Here is a 16,510-nt window from a genome sequence, read left to right as displayed (position 1 = left end):
GCTAATAAGGATCTGAGTAGCTTGACCTCAGGCATTCCTGGTCCCAGACTTAGTGTTCTGTGCACTGTGACGCCATCTAGCTGCCAAGACAGGCAGGAAGCCAACCAGAAAAAGAGGGCAATGACACAAGAGGTGCAGAAGAGGCTAAGGAAGATAAAACTTTTGAAGAAAAGGGCACATGATTTAACAAGAGAGCAATAGTAGCATCAAGAAAGCAATTTTTTGTTGAGTTTAGAATGAATCAAGCAGTTTTTAATCTAAAACTTCCTGTACACCTTTGATCAGACATTAATACTGTTTAAAAAAAAAAAAAAAAAAAAAAAAAGCAAAGAATACAAGAATTTTCCCAAATCAAAGATGGAAGAAAATCCTAATATGAAAAATATACTGATTCTTATGGACAAAAACTAAATTCTAAGTAATGAGATTATCACTACCTTGCCACACCTCCATAATCTAAACCTTCTTCTCCTGGAAAAATTACCCACAAACGTCTTCGGAGATCCTGGGGATTGAAACTCATTATCTAGGAAAAAAGGAATAATTTGTTATTAAAAGTCTGTTAAAACATTATGTAAATATCATTATTATTTAGGAGATATACCTTCTTTTTAAATCCTACTGACTTTAAGGATAGACAAGCAGTGAAAGATAATCAGTTCCACAACCACAGACTGAACCCCTGAAATTAAATCATTTTATATATGTGGGCCCAAAGCCTTAGTGTATAGATACTTTCTTTCATTAGAACTGTATCAGAATTGAAAAATAACCCTAATAACATATATCTTATCTAGGATCAATGATTCTTTAGTCAAGAAGTACAATATATTATAATTATATCACAACAGGCACAGTGTCAACCTTTGTGCTTTAGTTTTTACCCTATAATACGTGGGTTACTACTATTCACTTCAAATTTGGTTTGTAAAGCACTAAAAATTCTTAAATGTAAATCAAATCTCATTTTCTCTTAGAACATGGTATATTATGAATTGAGATTATAGGTTAATATAGCTACAGTTTATGAAGTACTACAAACAGGAATTTTAGAATCAGAATATATTTTTTAAAAAAACAAATAAACTATCCCCAGATCCAAGCAGAGGAAAAAAATTTCATATACGCACAAACACAAATATATATACATCCACATCAAAGTCAAATCAGAAAAATATGTGTTAAGAATAATTAGAAAACTATGAATTTAAGATGAAAACTGTTTTAGAGAAGGGTCAATCAGAGAAGGTTGAGAATTATGAGACATGTTAAGCATCAAAAAGAGAATTAAGTCCAAGTATTCCCCACTAACATATCTATTATCTTTAAAAAATTCACAAATATACTTTTCTCATAATTTCTTTCAGTAGGCAGATAGAATACATAGTAACAAACTAAAATCTAGTTTGTTCAAGTCATCATTTAAACTGCTACCAAAGAGTTCTGATGTTAATTTTCATGCCAAATCTGTAACCTTTGTACCTTTAATGATAACCTGACAATAATTACTAATTCCATCCTAAGAATTTCTAAAAATACATGCCAGAGCAGCTAAATGGTACAGTGGATTAAGCACTAGCCCTGAAGTTAGGAAGACTTGAGTTCAAATCTAGCCTCAGACACTTAACACTTCCTAGCTGTGTGACCCTGGTTAAGTCACCTAACCCCAACTGCCTCAGCAACAAACAAACAAGTAAATAAATATGTGATAGATAAATAAATAAATAAAATAAAAATAAAGATACATATATCCAGATTTTATTATTTTTCTTTTATCCTGTTGTGTCTACTAATCTTCAAAGTTTCCAAAAACATAATTACAAATGAACTAGTCAACAGATTATCCAAATTAAATTTAAGTTGAAAACAGAGGTAGGGAAAAATAGAATGTTGCTGTGCCTGAAGAGTTCACTAGATTTAAAGAAAATCTCTTGCTCCTTGGAAGGCCCAAGGTAAATCTACCAACTTGGAAGATTTATGATAAGGAGCTGCTTTCATAAAGGTCCCTTCAATAACAAATCTACTGATCCTAATACAACTGCAGGGTTGAAATTTTGAGAGAAGGAAGGAGGAGCTGTTCTCCATGCATGAATCCAGTTCTCCAGGCATTTGGCAATGCATTGTAATAATAATACCTGCTGAAATGAATCTTCAAACAAAGTTTTTCTTGTCACTGTAATCTTGATATGTTGTGGCATAGCCAATTGCTGAAATATAAGTGATTCAAATAAACAAAGTCAGTTACTGAAGAATGCAAATTTACTGTATGAATCTGAATTTATTTTTATCTTTTTTTACATCCAAGTTTGTATTTAACAATATCAATGCTACTTCCTAGCTATGTGACCCCAGGGTCATTTAACCCCAATTGCCTCAGCAAAAAAAAAAAAAAAAAAAAAAAAAAAAAAGAATATCAATGAGAATTAAAGTACATGTATAAGAAAGATAAGTAATTAATTTAAAAAATTACAGATGATTTGACAAATTTTATGTTTTAAATGCTATTTCAGATAATTTCTATTCCTAACAGTTGCTTTTATTTGGTTAATTCTCCTCAGTCATAAGAATGTAATTGAGAACTACTCATTTAAAAGTGGTTATCATTGTAAAATGTTAACTATTAACTTCATCTTGTTTTTTAAAAAAATCATCAAATGAAATAAATCCCAAATTTGATTTAAAAAACAAACCTCTTAATGCTAATTCATTTAAGTAAATCATTTTAGTAAAGAAATTAAGTTTAAATATAAAGTAACTGATCTACTTAACTACTTAAAAAATGGGCCTACAAAATCATTAAAAGTAAGCACATTATCATCCTGACGACCAGTTATAACCTAAACACCTTTGGAAAACTATTAATACTCAACTTGTCAGTTTGGGATCAAAGGTCTAAACAAATGTCATTTATCATCATCCTTAATGACTTTAGACTTTTCTGTGAATGTATGAAATCAGGCATTCTCCTCAAACCTAATCAGGCCAAATTCTCTAGTAAAAGATATCTATAATTACATGAGGAAATACTGTACATATGTAGTAAGATATCATTCCCATCCTCATGAAGTGGAGCTCTATTTCAATAATCTCTTTCCTTGGGAAAAAAAAAAGTCAGCTCAAAATGAGTGATTTCTTCCCTTCTTTAACTTTTTGCAGTTAGCTCTTTTGCTAACTAGTATATTGTACAGAATGTATATTTGTCACTATTCTCTAATAAAAATGACTACCACTACATGTAACAAATTGCTGAAATGTTCTAAGTGAATACTTACATAATAAAAACATGTTACCTATTAACATCATTTGTAGTATGTTAATTTGTGTACTTCTCCATTTATTATTACATAAGTGTTACTGTTGAATATAATTCTGTCTTGTCCCCTTATTGAAGACATATTTTGTATCTCCAGCTAGGCTTTTTGAATTCCACAATAAGTGATCTATATCTCAGATTTCTTTTGCCCCCAACAACAATAAGCAAAAATATATTATTAGAGTTCCATAAATACCTACTAATAGGCTGATACTGTGGGGAAGTTAAATTTGTAATTAATTAGAAGACAATATAGCACATTCAATTCTGGTACTAGATTTCTTTAGACTCCTGGACAATCACTGGCATGTGAATCAATACTTGGCTCTAAATAAATAATGGCAAATAGGAAAAGGACTAGTTTAAAAATATAGTTTAAAATGCTAGTAATGATGATGAAAAATATTTCCGATGTTCTTAAGCTCTAGGGGAATTAATTTTCAAAAGGTTGACCTGGTAATGTGAAATGATGTTCATGTAATCATTCACTCATACCTTATCTTAGATACTATTTTATTTTTTTAAAAAGGATGAAAAAGAGTATCAAACTGGGATAATAAATATAAATCCACGAATCAAGAGGAAGGGAAAAGATCCAGCCAAACACTTTCCCCCCCATTTTCCTATATGATTGTTATTATGTAACTGCCTAATTATAGACAACTACAAAAAAAAAAAAAAAAAACTACAAAGAAACATTTGATGATACTGACCTGACACCAGAAACGGAAATAGTGAACTTTTGCCTTGAAATCCCTAACATAGGCTATTTGGGGTCCATTATCTCTGAGAACAGAAAGAAAAAGAATTGAGAACATAGCTCACCTTTAGTATACCGGTTTATTCTGACACAATTGAAAGAAAACATTTTGTCGTTCCAAAAACTAACTGAAGTATATAGCTTAGTGTTCAAACTAGACATGTCAGACTAAGAAAACCACAAAATCCCATGTGAAATTCAATTCCATTTCGAATCCATCCTTCTCAATAAGAGCTTTATGACTCTTTTCCAAAAGCTTAGTTATATCCCAAAACAAGAATACTTTTTGGTATGCAAAAGGAAGAAAACAATAAATAAGTTTAAAAAATCAAGAGAATAGAAAAGAATAGAAATCAGAGAATTTGGATTCAACTATTCATTAGTAGTGACATGACAGTGATTTCTAAAGAGTAACATGCAGTGCTTTGTTTGTCAGATGGTGGCCAATAGATAAAGACTTTATGATACAGTATCCTGTAAAAGTGGATAAAAATACTATTTAGTAGAAACATAAATGTTAGAATGTAGTTTCCCTAAAAAAAAAAATCCCATTCAAGAGTTGTGAAACAAAAACTAAATAAAATAAAACTTTTTTATACTGCAACATGTAATTCAAAGAGTTTAATATTAATTTACAAATTTCAGAATGCTTACAGAGCAGATTTTCCAGTTCGAGGATCTATATATGTTGTTGTTCTCCTATTATGATCCACAAAATATGGAACCCCATCCACTGTAAATCTCATTTCCCAGCCTTCTGGTAAGGGTTTTTCATTTAATTGACTGAAAAACATGAAAATACAAAAGCAGTCAGACAGCACCAATACATATGGATTGCCAAGAGCAGAAACTAGAAATAAGGACAAATGTGAAAAAAAACCTTCTAGAATGTTGCCTTTAAGTTGAAGCATTCCTGTGACTGGCATCATTTATATTATATGGAAAACTCTAGTTAATAACAACAAATAAGGTATCCAATAAATTCGAGCATTTGGACTTGTTCAAGTATGGTATATAATAAGTAAGGAATTATTTAACATTTTTTAGTAATTTTTTTGTTTTGCCTTTAGATATAAGAAAGAGCATTTTGTTAATGCTGTCATTGTTACAGGAGTGGTTTTTACATGGATTAATATAATTCTCTCCATTGCTCTGCACAGATCTTACTCCTAACTAGAATCTTTTATTATCTAATCCAATCCTATCTGAAATAGGAAAATCCTCTAACACATCACAAATAAGAAGTCATCCAACTTTTCCTTGAAGACTTTCAGTGATAAGGATGGACAGAAGCAGAACACTGGGAAATGAATGTAAACCATTTGCATTTTTGTTTTTCTTCCCACGTTATTTTTACCTTCTGAATCCAATTTTCCCTGTGCAATAAGAGAACTGTTCGGTTCTGCAAACATATACTGTATCTAGAATATACTGCAACATATTTAACATATATAGGACTGCTTGCCCTCTAGGGGAGGGGGTGGAGGGAGGGAGGGGAAAAATCGGAACAGAACCGAGTGCAAGGGATAATGTTGTAAAAAAAATTACCCTGGCATGGGTTCTGTCAATAAAAAGTTATTATAAAATAAAATTTAAAAAAAAAGAGAGAGAGAGAAATGACCAGCAGGATGATTTCAGAGAGGCCTAGAGAGACTTACATGAACTGATGCTGAGTGAAATGAGCAGAACCAGGAGATCATTAAACATTTCAACAATAATACTATATAATGATCAATTCTGATGGACATGGTTCTCTTCAACAATGATATGATTCAAACCAGTTCCAATGGTTCAGTAATGAAGAGAATCAGCTACACTCAGAGAAAGAACTATGGGAAACGAGTGTGGACCACAACATAGCATTTCCACTCTGTTATTGTTTGCTTGCATTTTTGTTTTCCTTCTCAAGTTTTTTTTTACCTTCTTTCTACATCCTATCTTTCTTGAGTAGCAAGATCATTGTATAAATATGTATACGTGTATTGTATTTAACATATACTTTAACATATTTAACATGTATTGGACTACCTGCCATCTAGGGAAGGGGGTAGGGGAAAAAAGGGGGAAAGTTGGAACAGAAGGTTTGGCAAGGGTCAATGTTGAAAAAGTATCCATGCATATGTTTTGTAAATAAAAAGCTATTAAAAAAAAGATTAAATGACTACTGTTCTGTTGATAAAGCAAAATTTTAGCCTTACTTTGCGCTGAGTTTGTTATTTACATTTTGTGTGTGTGTGTGTGTTCATTTTATTTTTTTTTAATTTCAGAGGCAGAGTCAAAGTATCAGAGAAAAGGCAGGGACTCACCTGAGCTGTCCCAAATTTCCCTCCAAACAATTAAATAATGCCTCAAAATGAATTTTGGTGCAGCAAAATCCACAAAATTATAGGGTGAAATAATTTTCCAGCTCAAGACAACTTAAGACCAGCAGGAAAAGTCTGTCATATCAGGGTGAAAATGGAATGCAGTCTATATTCCAGCAATCGAGCAACAAACCCTGGGAGCAACAGAATAGCTGCAGTGGCAGCTTTCAGATCTCTCAGCCCACAGAAGGTAAGGAGGTTAGACAATTGTTCAGAAGAAGAATACAATTTCCTTTGCTGGCATGGAGTGCAGGACTCTGTTGCATTGCCCAAAGGTGAATCCAAGTCAGAGCTCTAGGTTGCAGTCCTAGGGTGAGGAGAGGTACCATCACCCCAAAGCTTGCTGTATGATCATAATTCCAGGGCAGAAAAGAGTATTTAAGTTCAAAGACAACAACATAATCCAACAAAGTAGTAAACATATTTCTCTCTTTAGATTATGCCACTTAGGAAGAAATGAAAACTTGCATCCTAGCTCTGAAAACAACTGCAAAAAAACCAGAAGCTTGGACAGTACCCTCTTCACCCCAGGAGTAGAGCCCAACTTTAACATATTAAGTCAAAAGTCAAGAAATAGGCTGCAAAAATGAACAAACCAAAGAACTTGATCACAGAAAGCTCCTGTGGCTGACAGGAAAGATTAAAACACACATTCACAAGACAATAAAGTCAAAACTGCCCCATCCAAAGAAAAATGTGAATTGCTCTCAGGACATAAAAAGATTTTAAAAATCAAATTAAGAAAGGCAGAGGAAAAATTGGGAAAAGAAAATTATGAAAAAAGAGTCATCTTGTTATAGGAGGTATAAAAAACTACTAAAGAAAATAATACCTTAAAAAACAGGTCAAAGGGTAAAAGCAGCACAAAAATACACCAAAGAGAATACTTTAAAAAGTAAAACTGGCCAAAAATCAGATCAAGAAGAGGGGAAGGAGGAGGGTGAAAAGAACCACAAGAAAATTAAGATTAAATAAGAATGGTTTTTTTATTCACTGCTCTTATAAATATTATTTCCAAAATGACTTATGCTGAAAATAAATCAATTTAAACATTTCTCTCTAAAGCAAAACAAAAGTGATTAGATTTAGAATAATGATAAAGTAATAAAAATTATTTCTTGGCCCACAATAGAATATAATATTAACATGCTTTTCCTCCTTTGACAACATACTCCCCATCCCATCTTTCTTTCAAAATTCTAGCAAATATCTTTGTACACCCAGTATCTAGGATAGTGCTCTGTATAAACTAGGGGCTTAACATCTATTTAATTGAATTGCATTATGAAATAAAGTTGAGATGTCTCTGCAACTAGGAAAAGAGAATTCAGATTGAAATTCTCAATAATCTCAATAATCTCAATAACGAATAATTAAATCTTAATTTAAAAAAAAGGCTATGAAATATAAATGTGTCTGAAAGTTTTCATTGAATAAGCCATGTCAGATTGCTTGCTGTCTTGGGTGGGGAGGGAAAAAAATTTGTAATACAAGGTTTTATAAAGGTGAATGTTGCATGTGTTTAGAAAAATAAAATACTAACTAAAAAAAAAATGAAAATAATAAAAACAAAACAGAACAGTGGTCCCTCCTGGAACAATGGAGAAGATCCAAAGAAATATACTAGGGAGGAGGTTTGCCCCAGCCCCCCAAATATAAATAGGTTGCTCTGTGGAAACAATCAGTAAGATATAGTGATTAACTACGTTGGGAACTTTTCATTTCATAAACAGTGTTGGGGGTTGAAGGAACCTTTGTTGATAAAGAATGGGGGGGGGGGGGAGGGGAGGGAAGAGATATAGCCCATGTTTAACTTACTTGGGGAGGTAGGAAGGAGGGAGAGGGGAAAAACAAAGCAAAAAGTGAACAGCAGAGACCAAAAGAAAACTACAAGGAAGCAAAGAAAAGGTGGACAGTTCTGAATACAATATAGTCTATTATATTATAATATTTATATATTAGATAGATATAATAGATAATATAATAATATATTGTTTTCTTGAAATACAAATTTATTGTTACTTATTTTGAATCTATTCATGTTTTGCTGTGCATAGCACTTTTTTTGTTTGCTTTTTTCCTATCTTGTATTTAAGTTTTTAATTAACTAATTAAAAATAAAATGTTGTATTAAAAAAAAAAAAGGCTGGGGGGCTGGGCCTCCCTACTTTGCTAAACCAGAAGCAAGGGACTGATCACACTGGTGTGAGTAGGAATCTTTGAGCTCCACTTTCTCAATTTAGGCCAGCTTGTCTCTCCTTAGATAACCTAGTATCTGCTCCTATCCTCTCTCCCCCATTCCTGATCCTTCAACTACTGGGGGCTGACCATATAAATTGGAGAACTGAATGCAGATTAGGTTTTGCTTGGCCCTTCGCATCAGATTTCCTGGCAGCTGAAATAACCAGGTATATGCCACCAGACGTGACCTCATATTGTTAATGTAGAAGCTTTGTTATGAATTATTCTTCAAGTTGAATAATTTGGAAAACACTATAATTTATATTTAGGCAGGTATCACAATGGCTAGAACAATGGATCTGTAGTCAAGAAGACAAGAGAACTGTTTGGTTCTGCAAACCAATATATATATAGGATATACTGCAACATATTTAACATATATAGGACTGCTTGCCATCTGGGGGAGGAGGTAGAGGGAGGGAGGAAAAAAATTGGAACAGAAGCGAGTGCAAGGGATAATGTTGTAAAAATATTACCCTGGCCTGGGTTCTGTCAATAAAAAGTTATTATAAAATAAAATTAAAAAAAAAAAAAAAAAGACCTAAAATCAAATTTGATCAGAGATACTGACTAGCTGTGTGAATGTGGGCAAGTCATTTAATCTGTTTGTCTCAATTTCCTCAATCTAAAATGGGGATGATAACAATAGCTTCTATCCTCTCCTGAGATGTTTTGAGGACCAAAGAAGGTAATATCTATAAATCACTTAGGATGGTGCCTGAAAAAGCAGACTTTTAATGAATATTTATTTCTCCCTCATACCCTTTATGGCTTATGCTTTAGAAAATCTTTAAAATTCTTCCAAAGAAAGAATTTAATTCTTTATCCAATTGAGCCAAAAAAATTAAAAAATGAATCAATAATTCAAAGTTCTTACCCCTGACTTCTGGGATCTTCCCACTGTGTAATACGTGTGTTGTGGTTGACAAAATACACTCTGCCATTGTTATCTGTCCTCTTCTCTAAAACAAAACAAAACAGAAAGTGTTTTAGTACAGCCTTATATTTCCCCCTAAAATCACATACAGAAAAGGCTTTAGAATTTGTTTAGTCCACTGTATTAATTTATCAATTGTCTGCACCATAGAAAAGTTCATAAATGTATATTGCCTCTAAAACAGATATAATTATCATTTAAATTTATTTTTTTGAATGTTAATGTTACAAAATAATATGACTTATCTATCTTTGCACCTGCAGCTATTAAATTCATCATGTTCAAAACAAATTATCTATCAATAATATGGAAATGTAAATTAAGAAGATATAGACAAAGCAATTGAAAAAACTATACATCAACATCATCAAAATAATCATCAATATTTTTGATCCAAGTAATGAACATTAAAGTGGCATTTGAATCCACATTCTATGACTCTAGGCAGGATGTTCTTTATTCTAGTATTACAATGCCTCTCAAGTTAATTCATCATTAGCAAAAGTATGAATGTTGCAAATTACATTAATAATTAGAGTACTAAGTACCAGAGATGGAATTTGACCTCAGAGCTTCTGATTTCAACTCTATGCCACTATGCAAGATGATATTTGTAAACAAACCAACAAATCTTTAAGAAAATTAAGTATACGAATTTGTGTTAAAAGCGTATGAGTAAAAGCTTAGGGGCTTCTTTATTGAATCAAAGTATCTAGCTAAGACCAAGAGCTGGCTTTTTATGTAAAAGAGAAACATTAGAAACCTTTTTCAATAATATGACAAATACAGCAAGAATACCCACTATGTCATAAATCATATTATTTAAATAAAAATGGTAGTATAATACTAGATATAGATGCTAGGTATACAAAAAGTTTGCAACATTATTCTAATTAGGTTTAGAAACTAATCCCTAGCAATAATACAAGAAGAAACTTGAGGAAAAAATTAAAATTATTTCCTATTTCAAAATGATATATTTTAAGAAATTCCAAAGAATAGGTAAAAACTGTAAATAAAGATCATTAAAAGCCATTAAAAAATCTATTAAATTCATTAGTCCTTTAATAATTTTGGTATGTGATTATAAAAAAATAACAAGCAAGATGATTTCAGGAAAAACCTGGAAAGTGCTCTATTAAGTCATGCAAAGCGAAACATACTGTGTACAAAGTAACAGAAATGTTCTGGGATAATCAGCTGTGAATAACATTGTTATTCTCAGCAATATAATGATCCAAAACTACTCCAAAGGACTCAGAATGAAAAATGCTACCCATACCCAGAGAAAGAACTGGTCTGAATGGCGACTGTTTTTTTTTTTTTTTTTTTTTTTTTTTGGGGGGGCGAGAATAGGAGGGAGAAGGATAGAGATCTGTTTTCTTTTGCAACATGACTTTTATGGAAATGTTTTGCATAATTTCACATGTGCTTTCTCAATATATGGGAGGGAGGGTGGTTAAGGAGAGAGAAAGGAAGAGAATCTGAAATTCAAAAGTTTTAAAAATAAATATTTTTAAAATTGTTTTACATATAACAGGGAAAAGAAAATTTTGAATAAATTCAAAAAAACCCCAGGAGGAATGGATTTGAAGAAAAATTCCAATAGATAGAACAGAAAGTATTAAATATCTGAGAATGAACTTAAAACAAAGGAAAGATACATTAAAATGCCAATAAACACTTTCAAATAAATACCCATTGACAAGTAAATAATAGGAAATAGTTGAAGAAATTAATATATGGTTTTATAAGTAATTATTTATTAGTGAATATTTTAGAATACTCATGTATCTGTAGGAAGTCACTGCATTACATTAAACACCATAATGCTATTTTTAAAGATTAAAATTTTTGTGTTTTTTCACTTTAGTTTAAGTAGAAAAGTCACACTTTTCTTTGTTCAGCTCCCTAAATTTACTTTACCCAATGGGTGCAGAAATTATATTAGTTAATCCACATGTATCATAAAAGCAGCCATTCTAACCAGAAATGTGCAGTTACAAGACAATATTTCTAAGACACTGATTTCGAGAGGCAGGATGACAGATCTGTTCTTAATCCAATCCAATATTAAATTTAATACTTGCTAACATCCTGGAACTCCCCATTTTACACACTGACACACCCACAATCCAAATGTTGGAATAGTGCCAAAATACACTCAATTTACTTCAGAGTTACTTAACCTAACCACAAGTAAAGTGACCTACCCCATCTAATTCAATTATGTTCACAATAAAAGCCTAATAAAAGTTTTAATAAAGTAAAAAAAATTAGCAAAGAGATTACAACTTATCAGCAAGAAAATACACTATAACCAAATAAGATTTATACCAAGAATGAGGACTGGTTCGTTATCAATCAGGAAAATTATTACCATAAATGATCATATCAATAACAAAACTAACAGAAATCATATAATCTCAACAGAGGCAGAAAAGGCTTTTGACAAAATATAGTACCCATTCCTATATAAAAACACTAGAGAGAGGGGCAACTAGGTATGTGCAGTGATTAGAGCACCAGCCCTGTGTTCAAATTTGGCCTCAGACACTTAAGATTTCCTAGCTTGTGACCCTGGGCAAGTCAATTAACCCCAATTGTCTCAACACAACCAAAACAAAAACACTAGAGAGCATAGAAATAAAAAGACTTTTCATTAAAATGATAAGCAACATTTATCTAAAACCACCAGCAAACATTATTGGTATCATCAAGGGTGAAACAATGATGTCCATTATCACCACCATTATTCCCTAATATACTAGAAAGGTTAGGTTTAGCAATAAGAAAAAAGAAAAAGGAATTAGAATAGCCAAGGAGGAGATAAAATAATCACTCTTTGCAGATGATATGATGGTATACCTTTTAAAAAAAAATACCTTTTTATTTTCAAAGTATAGGCAAATATTTAACATATAAAGGACTGCTTGCCATCTGGGGAAGGGGGTAGAGGGAGGGAGGGGAAAAAATCGTAACAGAAGTGAGTGCAAGGGATAATGCTATAAAAAATTACACTGGCGGGACTTCCGGTTAAGATAGTGGAGAGGAGGCACACAGCTATGTAGCTCCGCGTTTTCTCTCACTATCCATTTCATTACAAGCCTCTGAATTAATGCTTGACTGAAAAAAAACCCACAAATAGTTACCAAGAGAAGCCATCCTTGAGATTCGCCAAGAAAGGTCTGTCTTTACTGGAGGGCTGGGACGGTTTTAGATCAGGCGCAGGCTGAGGGCAGCGGCAGTGAGAGCACGGGAGCAGACTGGAGAGGGGGTGGGAAGCAATCGCAGCCGTCTCTGCGGGGGGAGCTTCGCTACAGGACCGAATACTTTGCCCTAGCAGCAAGTCAGCAGCCCAGCAGAGAAGCTAAAAACACCGGGGGTGAAGAATACAACCCCAAACAGCTGGAGTCTCTCGGGACCTGGCCGTCCCCTCCTTCCCCCCCACAGTGACTCAGCACGCTCTGGGATCTCAGAGCGCAGGCGCAGCACAGTCGGGCTAGTGCCTCACTGCTGCCCCCCCCCCCCACGCAGTCTGTAGAGGAAGGTTGGTAACACCACCCAGCCCCTCCCCCAAAGAAAGACTCCAGTTTTTTCTTCTTTTCTTTGCTAGTTTGTCCAGTTTGCTAGATTATTAGACAGAATGAGTAAGAAACTGAAGAGGACTTTAACCCTTGACAGCTTCTATACAGATAGAGAGCAGACTCTAAATCCTGAGGAGACTAAAAACCAGACAGTCCCCAGGTGAATCCCCAAAGGAGGAGATCGTCTGTTCCTCAGCACAGATGAATCTCATAGAAGTGATTAAAAAGGCTCTCACAAGGGAGCTAGAAGAAAAATGGGAAAAGGAGAGGGAGGCTTGGCAAAAGGAGAAGGAAGCTTGGGAAAAGGAGAGGGAGGCTTGGCAAAAGAGCCTGGAGAAGTCATCCCACTCAGTTAAAGAGAGAATGGATAAAGAAATAAAATCCTTGAAAAATAGGTGAACTGGAAACAGAAAACAGCTCTCTAAAAAACAAAATAGGCGAAATGGAAAAAAATTCCACAGAACAAAAGAACTCAATTGGACAATTAGAAAAAGATTATAAAAAAGTGAGTGAAGAAAATACTTCACTGAAAATCAGAATTGAACAATTGGAATTGAATGACTCGAGGAGACAAGAAGAATCAATCAAGCAAATCCAAAAAAATCAAACAATGGAAAAGAATGTGAAATACCTTCTGGGGAAGACAACAGACCTGGAAAACAGATCCAGGAGAGACAATCTGAGAATCATTAGACTCCCAAAAAAGCATGATGAAAAAAAAGAGCCTGGACACTATTTTCCAGTAAATTATCAAAGAGAACTGCCCAGAAGTCATAGGAACAGAGGAAAAAATAGACATTGAAAGAATTCATCGATCACCCATTGAAAGGGATCCTAAAATCAAAACACCAAGGAATATAGTGGCCAAATGCCAGAACCCTCAGACGAAGGAAAAAATATTGCAAGCGGCTAGGAAAACCCAATTCAAGTATCAAGGAGCCACAATAAGGATCACCCAGGATCTGGCAGCATCCACATTAAAAGATCGAAGGGCCTGGAATATGATATTCCGAAAGGCTAAGGAACTTGGTATGCAACCAAAAATAACTTACCCAGCCAGAATGAGCATCTTTTTCCAGGGAAGAAGATGGACATTCAACGAAGTAAGCGAATTTCACCTATTTTTGATGAAAAAGCCATAACTTAACAAAAAGTTTGATCTACAAATATAGAACTCAAGAGAAATCTAAAAAGGTAAAGATTAATCTTGGGAACTATATTTCGGCTATATGGATATATAAAGAATACATGTATACCTTGTTCTAGAAACTGATGTGGAAAGGACATTGTACCAGAAAAAGGGTAAAGTGGGGGTAGTACATCTCATGAAGAGGCAAAGGAAACCTATTATATCTGAGAGAAAGAATGGAGGGGGATGAATATAGTGGGTATCTTACTGCCTTCAGAATTGGCTTTAAGAGAAAAATTTTAGACATATTCAATCTATGGTGAAACTTCTCCCACCTCATTGAAAAGTGAGAAGGGAAAAGTGAAAAGGGAAGTGAATAAGCTAAGCGGAAGGGAATACGGAAACTGGGAGGGAAAGGGGTAAGATAGGAGGAGGAACTCTAAGGCGGGGGGAGGGATACTAAAAAGGGAGGGCTGTGAGAAGCAAGTGGTGCTCACAAGCTTAATACTGGGAAGGGGGGTAAGGGGATAAGAAGGGAGAAAAGCATAAACCGGGGCTAACAAGATGGCAAGTAATACAGAATTGGTCATTCTAACCATAAATGTGAACGGGGTAAACTCCCCCATAAAGAGGAAGCAGTTAGCAGAATGGATTAAAAGCCAGAATCCTACAATATGTTGTTTACAAGAAACACACCTGAAGCAGGGAGTTACATGCAGGTTAAAGGTAAAAAGTTGGAGCAAAATCTACTATGCTTCAGGTGAAGTCAAAAAAGCAGGGGTAGCCATCCTGATCTCAGATCAAGCTAAAGCAAAAATTGATCTAATTAAAAGAGATAAGGAAGGGCACTATATCTTGCTAAAGGGTAGCATGGATAATGAAGCACTATCTATATTAAACATATATGCACCAAGTGGGGTAGCATCTAAATTCTTAAAAGAGAAATTAAGAGAGCTGCAAGAAGAAATAGACAGTAAAACTATAATAGTGGGAGATCTTAACCTTGCACTCTCAGAATTAGATAAATCAAACCACAAAATAAATAAGAAAGAAGTCAAAGAGGTAAATAGAATACTAGAAAAGTTAGATATGATAGATCTCTGGAGAAAATGTAATGGAGACAGAAAGGAATACACTTTCTTTTCAGCAGTTCATGGAACCTATACAAAAATTGACCATATATTAGGACATAAAAATCTCAAACTCAAATGCAGTAAGGCAGAAATAGTAAATGCATCCTTTTCAGAACACGATGCAATGAAAATTACATTCAACAAAAAGCCAGGGGGAAAAAGACCAAAAAAAAATGGAAACTAAATAATCTCATACTAAAGAATGATTGGGTGAAACAGCAAATCATAGACATAATTAATAACTTCACCCAAGAAAACAATAATAATGAGACATCATACCAAAATGTATGGGATGCAGCCAAAGCGGTAATAAGGGGAAATTTCATATCTCTAGAGGCCTATTTGTATAAAATAGAGAAAGAGAAGGTCAATGAATTGGGCTTGCAACTAAAAATGCTAGAAAAGGAACAAATTAAAAACCCCCAGTCAAACAATAAACTTGAAATTCTAAAAATAAAAGGAGAGATCAATAAAATTGAAAGTAAAAAAACTATTGAATTAATTAATAAAACTAAGAGTTGGTTCTATGAAAAAACCAACAAAATAGACAAACCCTTAGTAAATCTGATTAAAAAAAGGAAAGAAGAAAATCAAATTGTTAGTCTTAAAAATGAAAAGGGAGAACTCGCCACTAACGAAGAGGAAATTAGAGCAATAATTAGGAGTTACTTTGCCCAACTTTATGCCAATAAATTCGACAACTTAAATGAAATAGAAGAATACCTCCAAAAATATAGCTTGCCCAAACTAACAGAAGAAGAAGTAAATATCCTAAACAGTCCCATCTCAGAAAAAGAAATAGAACAAACTATCAATCAACTCCCTAAGAAAAAATCCCCAGGACCAGATGGATTTACATGTGAATTCTACCAAACATTTAAAGAACAATTAACTCCAATGCTAAATAAACTATTTGAAAAAATAGGGATTGAAGGAGTCCTACCAAACTCCTTTTATGACACAGACATGGTACTGATACCTAAACCAGGTAGGCTGAAAACAGAGAAAGAAAATTATAGACCAATCTCCCTAATGAATATTGATGCT

General features: G+C 33.7%; 1 protein-coding gene across 6 annotated transcripts in view; it reads right to left on the bottom strand.

Annotated features, from left to right (window-relative positions):
* Positions 1 to 16,510, bottom strand: part of ITCH (itchy E3 ubiquitin protein ligase) — a 154,392-nt gene that overhangs the window by 17,425 nt on the left and 120,457 nt on the right. For all 6 annotated transcript variants that reach the window (XM_051979154.1, XM_051979152.1, XM_051979153.1 and 3 more), the window contains 5 exons: positions 9,555 to 9,639; positions 4,728 to 4,856; positions 4,027 to 4,099; positions 2,136 to 2,207; positions 438 to 526 (listed from right to left, as the gene is read on the bottom strand). In XM_051979154.1, coding sequence (XP_051835114.1) covers positions 438 to 526; positions 2,136 to 2,207; positions 4,027 to 4,099; positions 4,728 to 4,856; positions 9,555 to 9,639 — 448 coding nt within the window. The remainder of the gene's footprint in view (positions 1 to 437; positions 527 to 2,135; positions 2,208 to 4,026; positions 4,100 to 4,727; positions 4,857 to 9,554; positions 9,640 to 16,510) is intronic.

This window comes from Antechinus flavipes, chromosome 2 (assembly GCF_016432865.1).
Source record: "Antechinus flavipes isolate AdamAnt ecotype Samford, QLD, Australia chromosome 2, AdamAnt_v2, whole genome shotgun sequence".
Taxonomy (NCBI): Eukaryota; Metazoa; Chordata; class Mammalia; order Dasyuromorphia; family Dasyuridae; genus Antechinus; species Antechinus flavipes.
Note: the sequence above shows the minus strand (reverse complement) of the source record. Positions and strands in the feature narration are given on the sequence as shown.